A 25,893-nucleotide genomic window follows, 5' to 3' on the forward strand; every position below is an offset into this window, starting at 1 on the left:
TCCCTGGAACTGGAGTTACATTCCAACAATTGTGAGCTACCATGTGGCTGCTGGCAATTGAACTTGGCTGCTCTGCCAGTGTTCTTACCTGATGAGTCATTTCTCCAGTTCCATAATTTCCTTACAAGACAAAACAAACAAACAAACAAAAAAAAACAACAAAAAAATCCCCAGGTCTGTCAACTCACCTGGATCCCTGAGAGCTCCCAGGTTGATCCTAGGCCCCTGTCACATATGTAGCAGTGGGATACCACTTTTGGCCTCAGTGGGAGAAGATATGCCTAATCCTGCAGAGACTTGATGACCCAGGGTAAGGGAATACTGGGAGCAGGTGTAGGTATATCTTCTCAGAGGTAAAGGGGAAGGGGGAGGAACTCTGCAGGGGGGATCAGGAGAGGGCAATATTTGGGATGAAATTAATTAACTACTTAAAAAACAAAATAAACAAAAACTTTTGTTAAGCAATTTTGGTGTTTATACACATTTGAATTGCATATTTATGAAATATACCTGTATGTAATTTTCTACTTCTTAGCCTTTTGGCTTAGTAGTAGTTTTTTTTTTTTAAATTTATCTGAATTTTGTATGTAACTATAATTTATTTTTTTTTTATTGAGGCAAGGTCTCACTGTGTACTTCCAGTTGGCTTGGAACTCACTGTGTAGATTACATTGGCTTCAGACTAGCAGAGGTCTGCCTGCCTCTGCCTCCGGAATGGTGGGATTAAAGGCATATAATATACTATCATTTCCAGCAATGTGATTATAATTTTTTGTATTTAGCACTAATTTATATTTTGTTGCATCTGGATAACCCAGTTTAATTGTCTACTCTTCCCTTGATAAATATTTGAATTGTTTGCAGATTTTTACAGTTAAATTTTTCATAGGATTAAGGACTGGTGAGATGGCTTAGCAGCTAAAGGCCTATAGTAACTAGTTTTATGTCAACTTGATACAAGCTAGAGTTATTTGAAAAGGGGGAACCTCAATTTAAAAAAAAAAAGTCTTCATAAGATCAGTCTGTAAGGCATTTTCTTAATTAGCGATTGTTGGGGGCTGGACTAGCCCATTGTGGATGGTGCCATCTCTGGGCTGGTGGTCTTGTGTTCTGTAAGAAAGCAGCCTGACTGAAGCATGAGACACAAGCCAGTAAGCAGCATCTTTCCAAGGCCTATGTATCATCTTCTGCCTCCAGGTTCCTGCCCTGGTTGATTTCCTGTCCTGACTTCCTTTAGTGATAGACTACAGTCTGGAAGCTTAAGCCAAATAAATCCTTTCCTGACTTGCTTTTGGTCATGGTGTTTCATCCCAGTAATAAAAATGCTAAGAAAAGGTCCTTACCGCCAAGCCAATGACAAGTAGCTACATGGTAAATAGAGAAAACCAACCCTACAAGTTATCCTCTGACCTCCACATGCACACTGTGGCATACATGTGCATAATTGTGAATATAACAAAATTTAATTAAAAGTTTCTAGGATTAAAACTAATGTGTACAGATCTACATCTGCAATCCTAGTACTCAGGAAGAGGTACAAGATCATGAGTTTGAGGCCATTTTAATATCTTGAGCTATAGTTGCTTGGACTATATAATGAAGCCATGCCATATAAACAAAATGTGAAACAACCCACTGGGTCATACTGTATGTTACATCACTTGATTCTGTCCTCCTAAAGGTTTCTATGTTCAGTTTATCATATATCTATAGTTTATATTCTATAGACAGTTTTAGCTGTTTTTAGAAGCAGAGTCAATGATGATTCCTATTTTGACCCTGGTGGAAGAGGTAACCTGGTTTTTTACATGAACTTTTCTTTTATCCTCAGCTCCCCATATACACTGCGCCACCTCTCCATTCTAAATATGTTGAAGAACAGCCTGGTAATTTACAAAGGGGCTTTGCATCTGTCCGCACTACAACTGTTTATTATATTGGCTGGTGCAAGGTAAGTCTATTTTGATAGTAGTTAGATATCAGTGTTTTTTATTGTTTCAGGTATTCATAGTTGTGGGTTTAAAAGAACACTTTTATTCGTCTCTTACCACAGTTCCCCTTCCCTCTACTTCTCCTAGTCCCTCCTCTCCCTGCATCCCCTCTCCCCGAGATCAACTTCTCTGTTTCCTCCCAAAACAAACAAACAAACAAAATAACAGCAGGCCTCCCACGGATAGCCAGTGAACATGTCCTAACAAGATACTGTAAGACTGGGCACACACCCTCATATTCAGGCCGGATTAGGCAATAAAGTAGGAGGAAAAGGGTGCTAAGACCAGGCCAAAGAATCAGACATAACCCTAGCTCTCAGTGTTAGGAGCCCCACTAGAACACTAAGCTATACAACCATAACAAAAATGCAGAGAACCTATATCAGACCCATACAGGTTCCCTGGTTGTCAGTTCAGTCTCTATGAGCCCCTATGAGCCCTGGTTAGTTGATTCTATGGGCCCTGTTCTTACAGTGTCCTTGACCCAGGCACCTACAGTGCCTGGATGTGGGTCTCTGCATCTGTTCCCCTGTTTGCTGGATGATGCTCTTATGATGACATTTGGGGTAAGACTTGATTCATAGGTGCATTTTTTTGAAAAGAGAGGAAACTACCTTAAATGCTTACAATACCAAGCATTGTATATTCCAATTATTTTGAGGCTAGGAATGTGATGAGAATTTAAATAGGTGATTCTTCTGTTCATGTGTCTGAGGCTACTCTGTGGCATTCATCAGGCAAATGAGCTGTGCTAGAGAGGTCAAAACAGCTTAATTTGTATCTTGTCAAGGGTGGCGGGATGACTGGACTCAGCTGAAATTCTTGACTGAGGTGGAAGCTGATAACACACTGATGTTTTATTAGCAGCACTGTATAAATTTAGCTGTGTGTAGTCAACATCTCCACTGTGAGGGTCTTAGTAATAATGGTACCAATATTTTTCTAATACTGAACTAATAATCAGTTTTACTGCACCAACAAATGCATTCTGATTATAAACCTTTGTGTAATTTTAACATTTATTTTATTATTTTTCGTTGATTTTATTCATGAGCACCATATTCACTGCATGAATGTTGTATTGACATCATTTCCACCTCAACCTCTCCCATCCTCCACCTCCTCCTGTGTTCCCATCGTTGCCTCTCAATTACATGACTTCTTATTTATTGATACACACACACACACACACACACACACACACACACACACACTGCTGAGTCCATCTAATGTTGTTCATATGTGTATGTGTTCAGGGTTGACTACTTGGCACTGACTAACCTATCAGGGAGTTTGTTTCTAGAGGTCACAGATTCCCCTTTTCTTACAAACCATTAATTAATTGCCTGTAGCTCTAGGCTTGGGCTTTGTGAGATTTCCTAATCCTAGTTGGAATGTCACCTGGTGGTGTCATTGTGAAGGTCTTGTTTAAGCGACCATGTTGTTAAGATTTAGAGATGCAGATTCCCTATCATATGTAATTCTAATCTATTCATTTAAAAAGAAATTGCTGAGCCTGGTGAGATGGCTCAGTGAAATGCTTGAAAAGCATGCCTGGTGACACACACACACACACACACACACACACACACACACACACACAGTAATTATTATCATCAAGAAAATTCCCAATAAATGTATAAAAAAATAGCATCCTTAGGTGAGGTATCTAATCAGTGAACTCTGATCAATCCATGTGATATTTCAAGCATGTGATGTGAGGTTATTTTTGAAAGTTTGTGTTTGTCATACATTTCCAGGGTACAGGTTGTGCTAGTCACCCTTAATGTGATCTCTGTGGGAAATATCTTAATTATGGTCTGAGTCATGCCCCTCAAGCTACATGGCAAGAGCTAGATGATTCAGACTTAGGTCTCTTGAGACCTCATTTTCTATAGTGTACTCAGATGTGTCTACAGTGAGGTAATTGTTCCTGAGAGATCTTTAAATTGCTATTGTAACTATCACCCAATTTAAGACTGAAAGAACATTTTATTCTGTTAATATGCTGAAGCAAATAGGTTGATGAAGGGCACTTTCCAATGCATTTCATCTTCAATGTAAACAACTTTTCCTCTCTAATTTTCTCCTAAATACGCAATCTATTCCTCAAAAAAGCCTGATTTAAATGACTTCTTTGTGAAAAGTAGTTTCATGGAGTGTGAATTCAATACAAGCTTATGGTTTGCTGTTGCGGTTGAAATTGATGTAGCAGTGCCCCCATGTGGTGGAAAGGAATTCGTCAATATAGTTAGGGAAAATTTTGCCCAAAGACCAAATGGTTTAAACAACTCAGTTACATGTGATGTTTTCTAAGACAGTTCCCCAAGAGAAATGTCCCAGTGGCACTTTGTTTTATGCCAGTTTATAGAGCTTTAAGCCATGGTAAACATCTTCTCTTAAACTGAGAATGTATTCGTAAACCAAGACATCTCAATAATTTACTTTCATTCCCATCTAATATAATTGTTTCTGTTTTTCTGCATTGAAAATATCTGTTACTTTGTTTCCATCCCATGGTTTCATACATAAGGAGGTTGTATGTTTAGATTGTGTTTTCTAGTTTGTACAATGGAATTCAGCATGGGATAATCAGTAAGATTCTGAGAAAAATCACTCATATTTCCTCTAATATAAGTGAGATAACACCCACCACTCAATTAATATAATAGTATCTTGGCATCTAAGTATGTTAGAAATAGGTAAACAGAAAAACAACATTGCTTTAAAGCTTTAATCCCTTCAGTAGGTTAATATAATCTTGATTTATGGAGAATTTATGTTACTATTTAAAAATAAATGGCTCATTTATTTTTTCTCCTTCTAATTGCACACTAAGATAAAGGGAAGAGATAAAGTGCTTTTCATTAGGCTTTCCTGATTTAGTTTTTTCTCTACAAATCATTATGCCATTGCTATTACATTCTTATTAGTCAGATGGTTTGTGTGTGTGCTGAGATCTACCTCCCTTCATGATTTATTGACAATCCATTTCCTCTTTTTCTAGGCTATTATAAAGAAAGATGATAAAATTTTATAAAATTTTAAGTATCTTTTCTGTAAAATCACTGATTATTTTAAAGGTATTACATTGCCCAGTTCTATGAGGAAAATAATACATGATAATTACTATGGTATGTGAAATGGAAAACAAGAGATGAAGGAACAATACAGTAAGCAAGTATACGCCCAGGGAATAAGCAGAAAAATCTGGACTTAGAGTTTAATGTACTACTAAATCAACAGCTAAATATAATCTCAGAGCTGTACTGATTAACCTCTCAAAAATTCACATCTTTTTTGTACCCCCTTTTTGCATAGAGCATTTATCTCTTTATGAAGAATGGGGTTATGGATACAGTACAATTTGGAAAAGGTAGGTGAGTAAACCATCTATAATTAGAAATATATTATGGTTTTAAATTGTTTTGTTTAAAATTTAAGAATATAAACATAGTATATTACCCATTATTATGGTTATACTGATGTAGAAGATAGATGGTGTACTTTATTTTTAATAATAACAAAGCAATAGTATATACTGTTTCTTTAACAATTTATTATATGCTAAGGCTCTGTTACATTGCTGAGTATTGCTATTATAACTGTAGATTTATCTCTTACAGATTAGGAAACTAAAGTTTAGAAACTTTAAGTAGGTTCCCAAGGTTACTAGGAGGGAATGCCCAGATTCAAACTCAAGCCACTTTTTAACTGAAAGTCCACATTGTATATTTAAAAAGTATAAAGATTTATCCCGTCTTTTGCTAATTGGTTTAAATAAGTGTTATTATCAGTTAAAATACATTATGCCTTTCTATCAATTGCTGGGAAATGACATAGAATCACACATCTTGAACTGTCTCAGCTAATGTTGGAAAGTAATTGCACTTTAGTTTCTTAATGATATTTGGCAGCAGACATAGCTTCCTGATATTCCTTGCCTAGAGCAGTTGGTAAAATAAGCATGTATGGAGAACAGAAAGAAAAATAAGCTAATATTTTAGGTTTCTTCATAAACTTAATGTAGTTTAGTTGAAATATTATTATTTAATATATATAAAGATTCAACATGTGTATTAATATTTTGTAGCTTTGTTGAACCTGGAACTCTGATTTCTGTCTTTATCTTCTGGTCTTATCCCAAGTGCTGGGTTAACATGTGCACCAATATACCCAGCTATCCCTCATCAATCTTGAGAACCATAATTATGTATGTGATTTTCATCAATAACTATGATAAAAAGTATATTTTTAGAGCTGGAAACAAATGTATAGAACACTGAAGCATCTGTACTGACTATTTTTACCTCTCATCTTGATCTTTGCTTTTAACCAGTGCCTAATGTGAGGTTTTGGGGAGACAGTGACAAGAAATGTCTAGTTTCAAAATTCCTTTATATCCTTAATTCTTGCTGGAGTTTTACCAATGTTTAAACAGGTAACAGCAGAAGCCTGCTCATGGTAGGAATGTAAAACATACACAATTAGGACTTTATTTTATGGAAATCATATTTAAGCTGTAATTTCTAGCCCCATAGCTCTTTTAACAAGATTATAACGAATAATAATAGTATATATCATAAAGAAGTTTATATTAAATGATCTATGGAAGGTAGATTTGATTTTGTAGTTAGTATTATAACAAACGTTTTAAGTTGCTGCCCATATCATTTTTTGTATAACTTATTTGAAGTATATTTAAACTACCACTATTATCATATTGTTTGCTATTATATACTAATCTCTAGCTTGGAACATCCAGTTGGAGTCATTCTTATTCATTCTTAACTGGTCTCTTCAGATGCATATGTCTATCTGAAGAATCCTCCTCAAGATTTTCTTCCCAAAATGGGATTGATTACAGCTTCGGGATTGGCAGGTTTGGTTTCAGCAAGGAAAGGTATGTTTTTAAGATATTTTCTCTTTCAATGCTGTTATCTTATATTCTACAGTTTACCTTCATGATATTTAGTGGATACTAAATTAGTGTAAAAATGTTTTGATTCTTGACTGTACCATATTTATATTTAAAGTTTGAGCTTGACTATACTAATTATAGTAAAGAATGGGGAACTACTGAAATTCTTGTATTCTGTTGGTAAAAATGCAAAGTGATATAAGAATTATGGAAAAGAGTTTAACCATACACATATCAAGCAACTTAGGAGTGACATTCCAAAGTATTTACTTATCCTAGATGTGCTGGATAATCTTGTGTTAACTTGACAAAAGCTAGATTTATCTGAAGGGAGGGAACTTCAGTTGAGAAAATGCCTCCATTTAAGATCCAACTGTAAGTCATTTTCTTAACTAGTGATTGATAGGTTCGGGCACAGCACATTGTTGGTGGTGCCATCCCCTGTGCTGGTGGCCCTGGGTTCTGTAAGAAAGCAGGCCAAACAAGCCATGTAGAACAAGAATAAGCACCACCCCCCCCAATGACATCAGCTCCTGCTTCCAGGTCCTGCCCTCTTTGAGTTCCTGCCATGACTTCCTTCAATGATAAATAGTGATCTGGAAGTGTAAGCCAAATAAACCCTTTCCTCCCCAACTTGCTTGGTCCTGGTGTTTTGTTGCAGCAATTGAAACCCTAAGAGAATAGAGAAATGAAACACCGATACACAAATGCTTATAGCAATTGTAAATAATCATAAAAAGCTGGAAACAAGCTAAGTATTTCTCCAAGCTGGTAAATGAATAAAGGACTCAGTGGCACAGCCCCACAAAGACACAGTATTCAGTGCCCTGAATACTGAGTATTTTGAGGTATTGGCACATGCAACATTGGTGGTGAAATTCATGCTCCCAAAAGAATCTTGAGAATTGTATGTTAGTATAATTAACTATGTAAAACTGTTTTGCTTAATCATGCTGCTCTAACACTGTATTTAATATTAAGGATTTGAAGAAGACATGCTGTATCTCAGATAAAATCTGGTTAACTTTTGGTTTCAACCTGACCAAAGTAGTTGAAATCAACATTTATAAGATAGGAATGGAGTTTTCAGAACAAGTTTTTATATACAGTTAAAGAAAGGGTGAATATTATTCTTTCTTTAATACTTCATTAAAGAAAAATGCCATATATCACCATAATTCAGGGAATTTTTGATGAGTTAAGAGACTCTAATCCTTACATATTGGGATTGTTAAATCAAGAACTAAATAAACAGCCAGGCAATAATGGTGTACACCGCACACCTTTAATCACAGCACCCAAGAGACAAAGGCAGTTGGATCTCTGTGAATTTGAGGCCAGCCTGGTCAACAGAGTGAGTTCCAAGATAGCCAGGACTACACAGAGAAAAGAAACCCTGCTTTAAAAAAAACAAATAAACAAAAAGAACTAAACAAAAATAGTGAGGAGGAAGGAACAGAGCTGAGATTCAAGTTTAGCTATACTTTAATTAGCCCAGACTTTCTCCATACCACATAAAGTAGCCTTCTTACCTACTTTCTCCAAGTTCAGTCTATTGTAGACTTGACTTTAGCAGGCTCCTTTACGAATAATTAAACTGGACAGAAAAAAAGTACAAGGTTTGTAACATATCACAAACTGCAGTCACCAGCAAACATCAGGTATTTTTTCCACTTGAATATATTACTATTTCTTTTTTAAACTAGGGGTCAACAAGCTGTTTGAAAGAGTTAACAGTTCTTACTCCTGTTGGCAGAAAAATATATCTGATTTCTTAGTCTCATTCAAAGTCCAGCATGCCAGACAGATTTAAGATGCATATCATTTTGAATCAGTCGTCTTGTCGGCCTAAGTGCTGGGTGAGAGTACTTTGCTCCCTACTGCTATTGAGCATTGCTCTGGCTCTGTGGAAGTGTTTAGGGGGAGTGGATGTGAGGAGAAAGCTGTGTGACAGGTCTTGATACAGAACTCCTTATACCCAGGTTAATCAGAGCAATTTCAAGTTGACAGGCTCCTAGTGAGAACCTAGGAAGTTCCTAGTAAGAGTCTCTTTGGAAATTTTTTAAAAGAGATTTCGCTGTCAAAAAATGATATGAAAATGACTCTTAGATGCTTAGTCAAGGCGCTTTTGAAAATGAATTAATTATGTCAAGCTAATTGCAATTAGTATTACTTCAGTCTTCTGAATCAGTGACATGAAGGAGTTATGTACCTTCTGAGGTCCTTAGCTGATTGGTTAGTTGGGTCCTTCACCTTTCTAAGTGTTAATCGGAAAGGGCATATAGAAGAGAGTCCATGTCACTTTAACCTGCTTTGACGAACACAGTATCTGATTAATTCTCTGATATCATGCTTTGTTAGATATTTGAAAAAAATATAATTATAATTTTAAGTTACTTAGGTCATGAAAAAAAATCAGTCTTTTAAAAAAGAAGATAATTACCAATGCCTTTGTGTAGATAATTATTAGTATTAGATTTAGAATATTTTTCTTAAATTGGACGTGATGGCTAAGGGACATTAATTGAATTGAGAGCCTTAAGGGCATTGTAGTAACCATCTTGATTGATACTGCTAACTAAAGAGCAATTTAACAGAGGGTTATAACTTAAAGAGGAGCAAAGAAAAAGATTACAGTATAAAAATACCAAATCTCTGGTGGCATGTATTTGAAGTGAATAATTTGTTTGAATTTCATAGGTTCTAGGTTTAAGAAGATTGCTTATCCACTAGGACTGGCCACATTAGGAGCAACTGTTTGTTACCCAGCTCAGTCAGTAATAATTGCAAAGGTAAGTTCCTTTTAAATGAGAACAGTATTTCAATTCCCAGTGTGACAATATTTAAATGTCATACAAAACATTAAACATATGATTTTTCAGAGACATGTAGTTGGAAACAAATCTTGGGTTAAAAAATATTAGCGTTTTGATATGGAAAATGCCATTTTTTAGGTTTATTTGCATTTCAAATGTTATCCCCTTTCCTGGTTCCCCCCCTCCCAAAAAAAAAAAAAAAACCCTATCCTATCCACCCTCCTCCTGCTCACCAACCACTTCTGCTTCCCTGTCCTGGGATTCCCCTATACTGGGGCATTGAGCCTTCTCAGGACCAAGGGCTTCTCCTCCCATTGATGACAGACAAAGCCATCCTCTGCTGCATATGTAGCTGGAGCCATGGGTCCCTTCATGTGTACTTTTTGGTTGGTGTTTAGTCCCTGGGAGATCTGGGGGGTCTGGTTGGTTTATATTGATGTTCCTTCTATGTGGCTGCAAACCCCCCTTCAGCTTCTTCAGTCCTTTCTCTAGCTCCTCCATTGGGGACCCTGTGCTCACTTCAGTGGTTGGCTGTGAGCATCCCCCTCTGTATTTGTCAGGCTCTGGCAGAGGCTTTTAGGAGACAGCTATATCGGGCCTCCTGTCATCAAGCACTTGTTGGCATCCACAATAGTGTTTTGGATTGGTAATTATATATGGGATGTATCCCCAGGTGGGTCAGTCTCTGGGTGGCTTTTCCTTCAGTCTCTGCTCCACACTTTGTATCTCCTCCCATGAGTATTTTGTTACCCCTTCTAAGAAGGACCAAAGTATCCACACTTTGGTTTTCCTTCTACTTGAGCTTCATGTGGTCTGTGAATTGTATCTTGGGTATTCTGAGCTTCTGGGCTAATATCTACTTATCAGTGAGTACCTACCATGTGTGCTCTTTTGTGATTGGGTTACCTCACTCTCACTCAGGATGTTATTTTCTAGTTCCATCCATTTGCTTAACACTTTCATGAATTCATTTTTTTAATAGCTGAGTAGTATTCCATTGTGTAAATATACCACATTTTCTGTATCCATTCCTCTGTTGAAGGACATCTGGGTTCTTTCCAGCTTCTAGCTATTATAAATAAGGCTGCTATGAACATAGTGGAGCATGTGTCATTATTACATGTTGGAGAATATTCTGGGTATATGCCCAGGAGTAGTATAGCTGGGTCCTCAGGTAGTATTATGTCCAATTTTCTGAGGAATTGCAAAACTGATTTCCAGAATGGTTATACCAGCTAGCAACCCCACCAGCAGTGGAGGCGTGTTCCTCTTTCTCCACATCCTCACCAGCATCTGCTCTAACCTGAGTTTTTGATCTTAGCCATTCTGACTGGTGTGAGGTCAAATCTCAGGGTTTTTTTGATTTGCATTTCCCTGATGACTATGGATGCTGAATATTTCCTTAGGTGCTTCTCAGCCATTTGGTATTCCTCAGTTGAGAATTCTTTGTTTAGCTCTGTACTTCACTTTTTAATTGGATTATTTGGTTCTCTGAAGTCTAGCTTCTTGAGTTCTTTGCATATATTGGATATTAGCCCTATATTGGATATAAGCCCTATATTGGATATAGGGTTGGTAAGGATCTTTTGCCAATCTGTTGATTGCCGTTTTGTCCTATTAACAGTGTCCTTTGCCTTACAGAAGCTTTGAAATTTTATGAGGTCCCATTTGGCAATTCTTAGAGCATAAGCTATTGATGTCAGGAAATTTTCCTCTGTGCTAATGTGCTTGAGGCTCTTCCCCACTTTCTTTTTTATTAGTTTCATTGTATCTGGTTTAGGATCAGATGGGTTTAGTGCAGAGTTCTATCAGACCTTCAAAGAAGACCTAATGCCAATACTCTTCAAACTATTCCACAAAATAGAAACAGAAGGAGCACTACCCAGTTTGTTCTATGAAGCCACAGTTATACTGATACCTAAATCACACAAAGATCCAACAAAGAAAGAGAACTTCAGAGAATTTTTCCTTATGATTTCTATGGAAAATACTCAACATTCTCACAAACTAAATCCAAGAACACATCAAAACCATAGTCCATCATGATCAAGTAGGCTTCATCCCAGGGATGCTGGGATATGGAAATCCATCAATGTAATCCACTATATAAAGAATCTCAAAGATAAAAATCACATGATTATTTCATTAGATGCTGAGAAAGCATTTAACAAAAATAACACTCCTTCATGATAAAAGTCTTGGTAAGATCAGGAATTAAAGGCATATACCTAAATATAGTAAAAGTAATATACAGCAAACCAGTAGCCAATATCAAGCTAAATGGAGAGAGACTTGATGCAATCCCACTAAAATCAGGGACTAGACAAGGCTTCCCACTCTCTCCCTACCTATTCAATATAGTATTCCAAGTCCTAGCAAGAGTAATTAGACAAAAAAGAGGTCAAAGGGGTACAAATGGGAAAGGAAGAAGTCAAAATATCTCTATTTGCAGATTATATGATAATCTTATATAATTATATAATCACTTAAGTGACCTCAAAAATTCATCAGAGAACCCCAAACCTGAAAATCAACTTCAGCAGAGTGGCTGGATAAAAAAAAATTAACTAAAACAATCCATTAACCTTCCTCTACTCAAAGGATAAACAGGCTGAGGAAATGACACCCTTCATAACAGCCACAAATCATATGAAATACCTTGGTGTGACTAACCAAGCAACTGAATGATCTGTATAACAAGTGCTTCAAGTCTTTGAAGAAAGAAATGGAAGATCTCAGAATATGGAAAAATCTCCCATGCTCAAGTATTGGCAGGATTAATATAGTAAAAATCTCCATCTTGCTGAAAGCAATATACAGATTCAGTGCCATCCCCATCAAAATTCCAACTCAATTCATCATAGAGTTAGAAAGAGCAATTTGCAAATTCATCTGGAATTACAACAAAAAAACCCACCCCAGGATAGTGAAAACTATTCCCAACAATAAAAGAACTTCTGGGGGAATGACCATCCCTGACCTCAAGCAATACTACAGAGCAATAGTGATAAAAACAGCATGGTATTGGTATAGTGACAGGCAATTAGATCAATGGAATTGAGTTGAAGACCCAGAAATGAACCCACACACCTATGGTCACTTGATCTTTGACAAAGGAGCTAAAACCATCCAGTGGGGGGAAAAAAAAAAAGACAGCGTTTTTAACAAATGGTGTTGGTTCAACTGATTGTCAACAAGTAGAAGAATGCAAATCGATCCATTCTTATCTCCCTGTACAAAGCTCAAGTCCAAGTGGATCAAGGAAAATGCCATTCTTAATTTCATGATCATCACAAATAGGTTGAAATTGTTTAGCTGTCGTTCAGCAATATAAAAGTAGGTTGATGGATCAAGTTTAGTGACAGAAGTAGAATTTATTGGGAGAAATACTGCTCCATAGTTGAACTGTATAAAATTCAAGAACTTTTTGTTTTTTAATAGCAGAAAATTATATCTGCTGGCAGCTGCTCAGTTTAGAAGATTAACACAATCAACAAACATCCAAATAACACATTGTAGAGACTTCTTTTTTCAACATCTTTTGTTTATTATTATTATTATTATTTTCTCTATGGATTTCATTCCCTCCCCCGGTCTATCCTCTGACTGTTCCACACGCCATACCTCCTCCCCACCTGACCTCTAACCTCCCTGGGCCTGGGGCCTCCAGTCTCTTGAGGGTTAGGTGCATCTTCTCTGAATGAACACAGACCCTGCAGTCCTCTACTGTATATGTGCTGGGGGCCTCATATCAGCTGGTATATGCTGCCTGTTTGGTGGTCCAGTGTTTGAGAGATCTCGAAGTCCAGATTAATTGAGACTGCTGGTCCTCCTACAGGGTTGCCCCCAGCTTCTTGCAGCCTTCTCTAATTCAACCACAGGGGTTAGCTGCTTCTGTCCAATGGTTGGGTGCAAATATCTGCATTTGTCTCTTTCAGCTGCTTGTTGGGTGTTCTGTAGTATGGTCATGCTAGGCCTTTCTGTGAGCACTCCATAGCCTGTATAATAGTGTCAGGTCTTGGGGCCTCCCTTGAGCTGGATCCCACTTTGGGCCTGTCACTGGATCTTCTTTTCCTCAGGCTTCTCTCCATTTCCCTGTAGATCTTTCAGACAGGAACAATTATGGGTGAGAATTTTGACTGTGAGATGCTAACCCTCTCCCTCATTTGATATTCTGTCTTCCTGCTGGAGGTGGGCTCTACTAAGTTCCCTCTCTGTACTGTAGGACATTTCATCTAAGTTTGAGTTCTGTGAGTCTCTCACCTCCCAGGTCTCTGGTGCATTCTGGAGGGTCCCCCAACCTCCTACTCCCCACTCCCGAGATTGCCTGTTTCCATTCTTTCTGCTGACCTTCAGGGCTTCAGTCCTTTTCCCTACCCCAATTCAAGATCAGGTACCCCACCCCCCACCCCATCCACTTTCCCTCCTAGGTACCTCCTTCCCTCCCCACTTGTGATTGCTTTTCTTTCCCTCCTAAGTGGGACTGAGGAGTCCTTACTTGGATTCTTCTGCTTGTTGACCTTTTTGAGTTCTGTGGACTGTATTTTGGGTTTTCTGTACTTTTTTTTTTTTTTTTGGCTAATATCCACTTATTAGTGAGTACATACCATGCATGTCCTATAAAAAAAGTACACACAAAAAGCGAATGTTGTAACCACTGGAACCAAAAAACTGTCTCGACCCCCCTTGTCCAGCAAGAGATAATGCAACACCAGGGAGTTTTCTTCCTCAAGCAGTTTATTCGGGAACCTTAAACAAAGCTTCTTCTTCTTCCGGGGAGTGCCCACCAACCCTTTTTATGCTGTCCCAAGATCAAATCAGGTTAAACCCCGTGGGACCTGCTGGTAGGCTGTCTCTATGTGGAAGGGGCAAGAAGCAGCAGGCTTTCTAAATACTCAGGGGCCTTCTGCCAGCGAGGGGACAGAAGGCAGAAACTTTAAGGTGCAGCACTTAGCAGCTTCCTACAAAAAACAACTACCAGGTCATTATGATTGCTGCAAATTTAAAATTTTCCTAATAATTTAAACAATTTTTATTGATTTTTTTTTTGCAGTGATAGTCCCAGAGCCCCAGGCACAATGCTATCAAGCCATAACTAGGTCTTTAGGCCTTGTATTTTTAACATAGTAAGATTCAGAAGCACAGATTTGTAGCAAGCCAGTTTATCTTCTTTTCTGTCCTTAGTTATCAACATTTAATATTCCCATTCATACTTAAATATTGCGAGAAGGACCTTCTGTACTTGTATTCTCACTACTACATCTCTTTAATTGTTGATGTAGATAAAACTGCTTTATTCAATATTTTGAGAATGTCAAGGATATTATGAACTCCACAGTTTGTAATGTGATGAAGCTATAAAAGCTTATAATAGGAAAAGAACATTATTCATTAAATCTAGTTATACTTGAGAAAATTGCTGAATAAAGTGATGAATTTGTTTTAAAAGACTCCTTTCTATGAATTTACATGAGAATTAGCCACTCAAATTAATGTTGATACTGAAAGAAAACTTGAGCTCATTTTACTTAACCTTTATATTGTTCTCATTTCCTGATAAGCAAGTAGTGGCCCTATGGGGCTTCCTGGAGACTGCTTTATCTAGTCACACTCAGCTTTAGGTGTCCTACCTTTCTGTTCCTGTTCCCACTGGATACGGCAGCCACTGATTCTATGCTTTTTCTTTCTACAATAATTTATAATAATTTCTCTGTGTGTGTATGTGGCGGGGGGGGGTGTCAGGGAAGAGAGAGAAAGAGAGAGGGAGGAGGGAGGGAGAGAGGAAGGACTCATCCTTAAGTAAAAGCATTACAGAAAACTTTAGGCTATAAGAAATATAACCAGTAACTTATACTTCCATCCATAAAAAATATCAGTGTCAAATCTATTGTAATATTCTTCTAGCTATTTTTACATGATTACATAGAGTTAGAAAAATATATGAGTAAATATATAGATAAGAATAAGTCTCAATGGGAGAAGATGCTTAAATGGCATAGTATATTATAATTTTAAATTAAAAAGTATTAAATTTAATTTTACTTTAACAAAGGAAAATCTTTACATCTTTACTTTAAGGAAAATAATTATTGAATTTTAATATTAAATTCTAAATTTAACATATAATAAATCTCTAAAATTTCTAGCATTGAATTCCTTGCTTTTTGACTCTTAATAATATTGTATATAATTTTGTTGGATTAGTATATATATATATATATATATGTATATACACACATATATAGGTAGATAAATATGTACAACATGGCTTTTTCATGAGATCCATGATAGGATTCAGAAACTCTCTGGCCCCTACACTATATAAAAGTGTATGCTTATTTCATATTTTCATATTTCTAGGACTGGTACGTAGCAATTACCTGAAAAATTGAAAGCAGTATATACATCTAAAATGCATATGTAATCATATCGATGTGGAGACCAGAAGACAACCTTGAGTACCATCCTCATGAACACTTTCCACCTCCTTGGAGGCATGGTTTCTCATTGCCCTGAAGCTCACCAATTAGGCTAGATGGGCTTGCCAGTTAGTTCCAGGGATTTTCATGTTTCTGCTTCTCCATAACTGGGGTTACAAGGAGACCCTATCACACCTGACATTTTATGTTGTTTCTGGGCATCGAACTAAGGTTCTCATGCTTGCAAGGCAAGCGCTTTACTAGCTGAACCACTTCGCCTAGCCCCACTCCCTTTTCTCTATTTTAAAGAAAGATTGTTCACCGAGTATTAGCTTTTTGATAAGATTTTTGACATCTTTCTTAAAATTACATTTCAATTTTCTATGTTTCTTTCTAATAGGGGAAATAATTTAAATCATTAAAAAAACATGGTTGCAGAATTCACCTAGATTTTTTAATCTGTCTCCCAGCTTTTTAACTGCTAATCTCAAAAAGGTTGTATTTTAAACATTCAGCTTCAAAATATTATAATGCGTTTTAACCCAGTTTTCTAGAAAGAATTTTAGCATTTATTTTATCATACATTTTGTTGTATTTAAATTGTTTAGTTTTAAATGAAACTGATGTACAGTCTTGCAGAGAAAAAGCAAACTTAAAGCTATGAATCAGTTGACAAAGGAAGTCATCATGTTAGGTGAAATAAACTAGACTCAGAAAGACAAATATTGTCCAGGTGGTAGTAGTACACAGTTTTAATCCCAGGATTTGGGAGGCAGAGGAAAGCAGGACTCTGAGTTCAAGGCCAGCCTTGTCTGCAAAGTTAAGTTCAAGGATAGCCAGAGCTACACAGAGAAACCATGTCTCAAAAGCAAACAAACAAATCAAAATACAAACACACAAGAAAGACAAATATTGAATGTTTTCCCTCATTTCTGGATGCTAATTGTATATTGATGCATAAACACACACATGCACACATATGCAAATATATGACATGTAAATGGCTATATGCACACATAGGACATGATAGCAGAAGAGAGGCTAAGGGGAAAAGACTCAAAGAAGGGTTGAGGGAAAGGGAAAGAAATAAGAATGCATATAGTAACAGTATATAATAAACTAGAAAGAAATTGTCTTTATGAAACTTATCATGGAAGAAATTTTACAATAAAACTTTGAAAAGATGTGTCTTATATTAAAGAGTAACTACTAGTGATTGGTATTCAAAATTCTATGAGTATCTTTTACTATAAACCTATTTCATTCTAGCTAGAGAAATGCCTTGGTGGTTAAGAATGCTTTTACAGAGGACCCAGGCTCAGTATCCACATGGAGATAGCTCATAGTCATCTATATTTCTGGTTCTAGGGGAACTGATGTCCTCTTTTTCATAAGAATCAGACATGCACACACTGCATATAAGTATATGTAGGCAAAACACTCAAACACATTAGTAATAATAATAAAAGAAGCAAGTAATAAAAATAAATTTAAAAAAATCTTTGTTTAATCAGACAAGTCTCTTAAAGGGATGTCAGATAAGAAATCTACTATTATAAGTATTTTTTTTTGTTTTTAATAGACTCTTTATTTGCAAGACTTGCATAAAATATACAATCAAAAACATTTGTAAATAAAACACATGGCCAGGGGCGCTCTCATTCCCTGACACGAGGGTACAAATTAGTATATCCCTTGCCACAGGCTCAGAGATGACACCAAAAAGGAAGTATAAATCCTTTCTTTAATCCAGCAATTACAACTCTCTTTGTTGGATCTTTGTGTGGTTTTGGTATCAGCATAATTGTGGCTTCATAGAAGGAATTGGGTAGGGTTCCTTCTGTTTCTATTTTGTGGAATAGTTTGAAGAGTATTGGTGTTAGGTCTTCTTTGAAGGTCTGATAGAACTCTGCACTGAAACCATCTGGTCCTGTGCTTTTTTTGGTTGGAAGACTTTCTATGACTCCTTCTATTTCTTTAGGGGTTATGGGACTGTTTAGATGATCGATTTGGTCCTGATTTAATTTTGGTATTTGGTATCTGTCAAGGAAATTGTCCATTTCCTCCAGATTCTTCAGTTGTGTTGAATATAGGCTTTTGTAGTAGGATCTGATGATTTCTTTGAATTTCCTCAGTTTCTGTTGTTATATCCCCCTTTTCATTTCTAATTTTGTTAATTTGGATACTTTCTCTGTGCCCTTTGGTCAGTCTGGCTAAGGGTTTATCTATCTTGTTGATTTTCTCAAAGAACCAGCTCCTGAATTCGTTGATTCTTTGTATGGTTGTCTTTGTTTCCACTTGATTGATTTCAGCCCTGAGTTTGATGATTTCCTGTCTTCTACTCCTACTGGCGGAATTGGCTTCTTTTTGTTCCAGGGCTTTAAGGTGTGTCCTTAAGCTGCTAGTGTATGTTCTCTCCATTTTCTTTTTGGAGGCACTCAGGGCTATGAGTTTTCCTCTTAGCACTGCTTTCATTGTGTCCCAAAGATTTGGGTATGTTGTTTCTTCATTTTCATTAAATTCTAAAAAGTCTCTGATTTCTTTCTTTATTTCTTCTTTGGCCAAGGTGTCATTAATTAGAGTATTGTTCAGCCTCCATGTGTATGTGGGCTTTCTGTTGTTTTTTGTTGCTATTGAAAACCACTCTTACACCATAGTGATCTGATAGGAGGCATGGGATTAGTTCGGTCTTCTTGTATTGGTTAGGTCTGTCTTGTGACCAATTATATGGTCGATTTTGGAGAAGGTACCATGAGGTACTGAGAAAAAGGTATATTCTTTTGCTTTAGGGTGAAATGTTCTATAAATATCAGTCAAATCCAATTGGTCCAAAGCTTCAATTAGTTTTACTGTGTCCCTGTTTAGTTTCTGTTTTCCTGATCGGTCCATTGAGGAGAGTGGAGTGTTGAAGTCCCCCACAACTATTGTGTTAGATGAAATCTGTGCTTTGAGCTTTAGTAAAGTTTCTTTTACGAATGAGGGTGCCCTTGCATTTGGCGCATAGATGTTCAGAATTGAAAGTTCTTCTTGGTGGATTTTTCCTTTGACCAGCAAGAAGTGTCCCTCAGTGTCTTTTTTGATGATTTTAGGTTGAAAGTCAATTTTATCTGATTTTAGAATGGCTACTCCTGCTCGTTTCCTGTGACCATTGGCTTGTAAGATTGTCTTCCAGCCTTTTACTCTAAGGTATTTTTTATCTTTGACACTGAGGTGTGTCTCCTATATGCAGCAAATTGTAGGGTCCTGTTTCCTTATCCAGTCTGTTAGTCTATGTCTTTTTATTGGGGAATTGAGTCCATTGATGTTAAGAGATATTAAGGAATAGTGATTATTACTTCTTGTCATTTTTGATGTTCTTTTTATATTTGAGTGGTTATCTTCTTTTGGGTTTGATGAAGGAAGGTTACTATCTTGCTTTTTCCAGGGTGAAGTTTCCCTCCTTGTATTGGAGTTTTCCTCCTATTAGTCTTTGTAGAGCTGGGTTTGTGGAAAGATATTGTGTAAATTTGGTTTTGTCATGGAATGTCTTGGTTTCTCCATCTATTGTGATTGAGAGTTTTGCTGAGTATAGTAGTCTTGGCTGACATTTGTGTTCTCTTAGAGTCTGCATGAGATCTGCCCAGGATCTTCTAGCTTTCATGGTCTCTGGTGAGAAGTCTTGTGTGATTCTGATAGGTCTTCCTTTATATGTTACTTGGCCTTTTTTCTCTTACTGCCTTTAATATTCTTTCTTTGTTTAGTGCATTTGGGGTTTTAATTATTATGTGGCAAGAGGTATTTATGCTCAGGTCCAGTCTGTTTGGAGTTCTGTATGCTTCTTGTATATTCATAGGCATCTCTCTCTTTAAGTTGGGAAAGTTTTCTTCCATAATTTTATTGAAGATATTTGCTGGCCCTTTCAGTTGTAAATCTTCACTCTCATCTGTACCTATAATCCTTAGGTTTGGTCTTCTCATTGTATCCTGGATTTCCTGGATGTTCTGGGATACAAGCTTTTTGCATTTTGCATTTTCTTTGACAGTTGAGTCAATGGTTTCTATGGTATCTTCAGCATCTGAGATTCTTTCTTCCATCTCTTGTATTCTGTTGTTGATATTTGCATGTATGGCCTCTGATTTCTTCTCAAGGTTTTCTATCTCCAAATTTTCTCAGTTTGTGATTTCTTAGTTGTTTCTACTTCTGTTTTTAGATCTTGAATGGTTTGCTCAGTTCCATCATTTGTTTGTTTTTGTTTTCCTGTAATTCTTTAAGAGATTTTTGTGTTTCCTCTTTCATAACTTCTGCCTCTTGACTCAAGTTCTCCTGCATTTCTTTAATTTTTTTTTGCGTTTCTTCTTTATTGGCTTCTATCTCTTGAGCCTTATTTTCCTGCCTTTCTTTAAGTGATTTTTGCATTTCCATTATACGGGTTTTTAGCTTATTCATGTTCCCCTGTATTTCTTTAAGAGATTCATTTAAGTCCTTTTTGTGTTCTTCTAGCAGCATCATGACCAGTGATTTTAAATTCAAATCTTGTTTCTCTGGTGTGTTGGCATAACCAGGACTTGCTGATGTTGGAGAGTTTGGTTCAGATGCTGCCATATTGCCTTGATTTCTGTTAGTAGCGTTCCTGCATTTGCCCTTTGCCATCTTGTTCTCTGGTGTTAGTTGGTCTTGTCCCTGGCTGGTGTTTCAGCCTCCTGAGAGGCTCTGGGGCTATTTCTGCAACACTGGATGGCTGGGTTTCCCCTGTTGCAGATTGCTGATGTGCTGTCGTCCTCTTGGGTGCCCTTGCAGCCCTAGTGTGCTTTGCCCCAGATTGTGTCTGTGGACCAGATGGTGCCCGTTTGCTCCTTCGGGGAGTGCTAAAGGGTGTATGCTGCGGGGACCTTTTCTGAGTGCTGGTCACTCTGCTGGGCAGCCGATCTCCCAACCAGGTTGGTGCACACAAGGCTAGCCTAGCTGCTCAGGCCCTGAGTCTAGGCAAAAGCCTGGGAGGCCAATGTCCAAGCAAAGTTCCCCTCGGGCTATGACTGTTAATTGGGTCTGTCAGGTGGCCAGGACTTGCACATGCTCCCTGAAAGTGCCGGGAGAGTCTGCTGGGCTAACAACCTCCTAGCCGGGTTAATACACAGATGGCCCATAGAGCAGCCCAGTTCTTGGGGTCAGTCCAGGGCCTGTTGGGGCCTAGACACCCCCCCATGTTAGCCTCGGGCTATGCCTGTTAGCCAGCTTTGCCTGCTAGAGCTCTCTGGCATCCTGTAGGCAAAATGGCAGCGCGCGCCTGGCCTGGGCAAAAAACCTCCTGGCTGAGTTGGCATACCAATGCCCCCAGAACAGCCCAGGGCCTGGGTGCAGGCCAACGCCCGTCGTGCTTAGACCTCCGTGATGTTGGCCTCGGGTTATGTTTGTGTACCTCAGTCTGTCTGATCTCTCTGGAGTCCGAGAACCAAGATGTACAACTCTCATGAAATAGTCTAAAGTAAGTAATAACACACAAAGTGGAAGCACACATGTTACTTAGTGATAATTATATTCTGGTTTGTGATATTGGCAAAGAAAGAAGTTTCAATGTCCATCCATAAGGAGACAAATAAATATGACTCATCCTTATTATAACACAGGATTCATCCATTAATAAGAATGCAAATCTGCATTAAATGACTCTGGATGACAGCCGCAGACTTCAAGTTGAAAAGTTGGCTTCCCAGTGGTGCTGGTATATCATATATTTCAAAATGTGCATATGTATCTTATAAGACCAAATTATCAGTCATATAGGCTTGTCTGCTTTTAGATTCTCCAGTGGAAAACTTCATATCTCTAGGTTGCCTCTAATCTTTCCTATGGCTTCCTCCTATCCTGCTCCATGCTGTCTTCCTCTCACATGATCTAATAGTTCATGACAGTCTTGGTCCATTATAAAGGAGCTCTCATACGGTTTTATTTCTGAAAACTCTTTAAATTATATATTAACTGTATAAAATAACATGATTTATTGTGACATTTTTATAATGAATACAATATACTTTGATTATAATTACTGTCCATTACTAGTTTATCCCTTCCTACCCACATCCCTTCTTTTGTCTGTAATATCCTCCTGATACTCTGATTGCTTTCCCTTCTGGTTATGCATATTACAGAAAACATTGAATGTTTGTCTGAGTCTTGCTTATTTTACTTAACATTATGATCCCTAGTTATATCAATTTTCTTGTAAATGACATAATTTAGCTATTCTTTAGAGATGAATAATACTCCATTGTGCATATCTACCACATTTTGTCTATCTATCCACCTACTGAAGAAACTTTATTCTGATTTTCACAGTGACTACACTAATTTGCATTTCTTTTTTTTATAAATTTTTTTTATTTCATTCGATATATTTTTTATTTACATTTCAACGATTTCCCCTTTTCTGGTCCCCCACTCCCCGAAAGTCCCTTAAGCCCCCTTCCCTCCCCCTGTTTTCCCACCCACCCCTTCCCACTTCCCTGTTCTGGTTTTGCCCTATACTGCTTCACTGAGTCTTTCCAGAACCAGGGGCCACTCCTCCATTCTTCTTGTACCTCATTTGATGTGTGGATTATGTTTTGGGTATTCCAGTTTTCCAGGCTAATATCCACTTATTAGTGAGTGCATACCAAGATTGATCTTTTGAGACTGTGTTACCTCACTTGGTATGATGTTCTCCAGATCCATCCATTTCCCTAAGAATTTCATGAATTTATTGTTTCTAATGGCTGAATAGTACTCCATTGTGTAGATATACCACATTTTTTGCATCCATTCTTCTGGTGAAGGATACCTGGGTTCTTTCTAGCTTCTGGCTATTATAAATAGGGCTGCTATGAACATAGTGGAGCATATATCCATATTACATGCTGGGGAATCCTCTGGGTATATGCCCAGGAGTGGTATAGCAGGATCTTTCAGAAGTGAGGTGCCCAGTTTTCTGAGGAACTGCCAGACTGATTTCCAGAGTGGTTGTACCAATTTGCAACCCCACCAGCAGTGGAGGAGTGTCCCTCTTTCTCCACATCCTCGCCAACACCTGTAGTCTCCTAAGTTTTTAATCTTAGCCATTCTGACTGATGTGTGAGGTGAAATCTCAGGGTTGTTTTGATTTGCATTTCCCTGATGACTAATGAAATTCAGAATTTTTTTAAAGATGCTTCTTCACCATCCCAAGTTCTTCAGATGAGAATTCTTTGTTTAACTCTGTACTCCACTTTTTAATAGGGTTATTTGGTTTTCTGGAGTCTAACTTCTTGAGTTCTTTATATATATTGGATATTAGCCCTCTATCTGATGTAGGGTTGGTGAAGATCTTTTCCCAATTTGTTGGTTGCCGATCTGTCCTTTTAATGGTATCCTTTGCCTTACAGAAACTTTGTAATTGTATGAGGTCCCATTTGTCAATTCTTGATCTTAGAGCATATGCTATTGGTGATCTGTTTAGAAACTTTCCCCCTGTACCGATGTCCTCAAGGGCCTTGCCAAGTTTCTTTTCTATTAGCTTCAGAGTGTCTGGCTTTATGTGTAGGTCCTTGATCCATTTGGAGTTGAGCTTAGTACAAGGAGACAAGGATGGATCAATTCGCATTCTTCTGCATGCTGACCTCCAGTTGAAACAGCACCATTTTTTGAAAAGGCTATCTTTTTTCCATTGGATATTTTCAGCCCCTTTTTCGAGGATCAGGTGGCCATAGGTGTGTGGGTTCATTTCTGGATCTTCAATCCTGTTCCATTGATCTGCCTGCCTGTCACTGTACCAATACCATGCAGTTTTTAACACTATTGCTCAGTAGTATTGCTTGAGGTCAGGGATACTGATTCCCCCAGAATATCTTTTGTTGTTGAGAATAGTTTTAGCTATCCTGGGTTTTTTGTTATTCCAGATGAATTTGAGAATTGCTCTTTCTAACTCTATGAAGAATTGAGTTGGGATTTTGATGGGTATTGCATTGAATTTGTATATTGCTTTTGGCAAAATGGCCATTTTTAACTATATAAATCCTGCAGATCCATGGACATGGGAGATTTTTCCATTTTTTTTTTGAGGTCTTCTTCCATTTCCTTCTTCATAGTCTTGAAGTTCTTGTCATACAGATCTTTTACATGTTTGAAAAGAGTCAACCTAAGGTACTTTATACTGTTTGTGGCTATTGTGAAGGGTGTCAGTTCCCTAATTTCTTTTTCAGCCTGCTTATCCTTTGAGTATAGAAAGGCTACTGATTTGCTTGAGTTGATTTTATAACCTGCCACTTTGCTGAAGTTGTTTATCAGATGTAGGAGTTCTCTAGTGGAGTTTTTTGGGTCACTTAGGTAGACTATCATATCATCTGCAAATAAAGATAGTTTGACTTCTTCCTTTCCAATTTGTATCCCTTTGACCTCCTTATGTTGTCGAATTGCCCGAGCTAGTACCTCCAGAACAATATTGAAAAGATAAGGAGAAAGGGGGCAGCCCTGTCTAGTCCCTGATTTTAGTGGGATTGCTTCAAGTTTGTCTCCATTTAGTTTGATGCTGGTCACCGGTTTGCTGTATATTGCTTTTACTATGTTTATGTATGGACCTTGAATTCCTGTTCTTTCCAAGACTTTAAGCATGAAAGGATGCTGAATTTTCTCAAATGCTTTTTCAGCATCCAATGAAATGACCATGTGGTTTTTTTCTTTGAGTTTGTTTATGTAGTGGATTGCATTGATGGATTTCCATATATTGAGCCAACCCTGAATCCCTGGAATAAAGCCTACTTGATCATGGTGAATGATCATTTTGATGTGTTCTTGAATTCGGTTGGCAAGAATTTTATTGAGTATTTTTGCATTTATGTTCATAAGGGAAATTGGTCTGAAGTTCTCTTTCTTTGCTGGATCTTTGTGTGATTTTGGTATCAGCGTAATTGTGGCTTCATAGAAGGAATTGATTAGTGTTCCTTCTGTTTCTATTTTGTGGAATAGTTTGAAGAGTATTGGTGTTAGGTCTTCTTTGAAGGTCTCATAGAATTCTGCACTGAAGCTATCTGGTCCTGTGCTTTTTTGGTTGGAAGGCTTTCTATGACCACTTCTATTTCTTTAGGGGTTATGGGACTGTTTAGATGATCGATTTGGTACTGATTTAATTTTGGTCTTTGGTATCTGTCTAGGAAATTGTCCATTTCCTCCAGATTCTCCAGTTGTTTCGAGTATAGGTTTTTGTAGTAGGATCTGATGATTTTTTTGAATTTCTTAAGTTTCTGTTGTTATATCCCCCTTTTCATTTCTAATTTTGTTAATTTGGATACTTTCTCTGTGTCCTTTGGTCAGTCTGGCTAAGGGTCTATCTATCTTGTTGATTTTCTCAAAAAAACTGCTCCTGGATTCGTTGATTCTTTGTATGGTTCTCTTTGTTTCCACTTAACTGATTTCAGCCCTGAGTTTGATGATTTCCTGTCTTCTACTCCTCCTGGGTGAATTGGCTTCTTTTTGTTCCAGGGCTTTAAGGTGTGTCCTTAAGCTGCTAGTGTATGCTCTCTCCATTTTCTTTTTGGAGGCACTCAGGGCTATGAGTTTTCCTCTTAACACTGCTTTCATTGTATCCCAAATATTTGGGTATGTTGTGCCTTCATTTTCATTAAATTCTAAAAAGGCTCTGATTTCTTTCTTTATTTCTTCTTTGGCCAAGGTGGCATTGAGTAGATTATTGTTCAACCTCCATGTGTATTTGGGCTTTCTGTTGTTTTTGTTGCCATTGAAGACCACTCTTACACCATAGT

The 25,893-nt window shown here is 37.5% G+C and overlaps 1 protein-coding gene across 2 annotated transcripts in view; it reads left to right on the forward strand.

Moving 5' to 3' along the window:
• Positions 1–25,893, forward strand: part of Apool (apolipoprotein O like) — a 74,643-nt gene that overhangs the window by 30,804 nt on the left and 17,946 nt on the right. For both annotated transcript variants that reach the window (XM_052171524.1, XM_052171525.1), the window contains exons 3-6: positions 1,832–1,951; positions 5,313–5,367; positions 6,796–6,894; positions 9,613–9,704. In XM_052171524.1, the coding sequence (XP_052027484.1) occupies positions 1,832–1,951; positions 5,313–5,367; positions 6,796–6,894; positions 9,613–9,704 (366 nt within the window). The remainder of the gene's footprint in view (positions 1–1,831; positions 1,952–5,312; positions 5,368–6,795; positions 6,895–9,612; positions 9,705–25,893) is intronic.

Source organism: Apodemus sylvaticus, chromosome X (assembly GCF_947179515.1).
Source record: "Apodemus sylvaticus chromosome X, mApoSyl1.1, whole genome shotgun sequence".
Classification (NCBI taxonomy): domain Eukaryota; kingdom Metazoa; phylum Chordata; class Mammalia; order Rodentia; family Muridae; genus Apodemus; species Apodemus sylvaticus.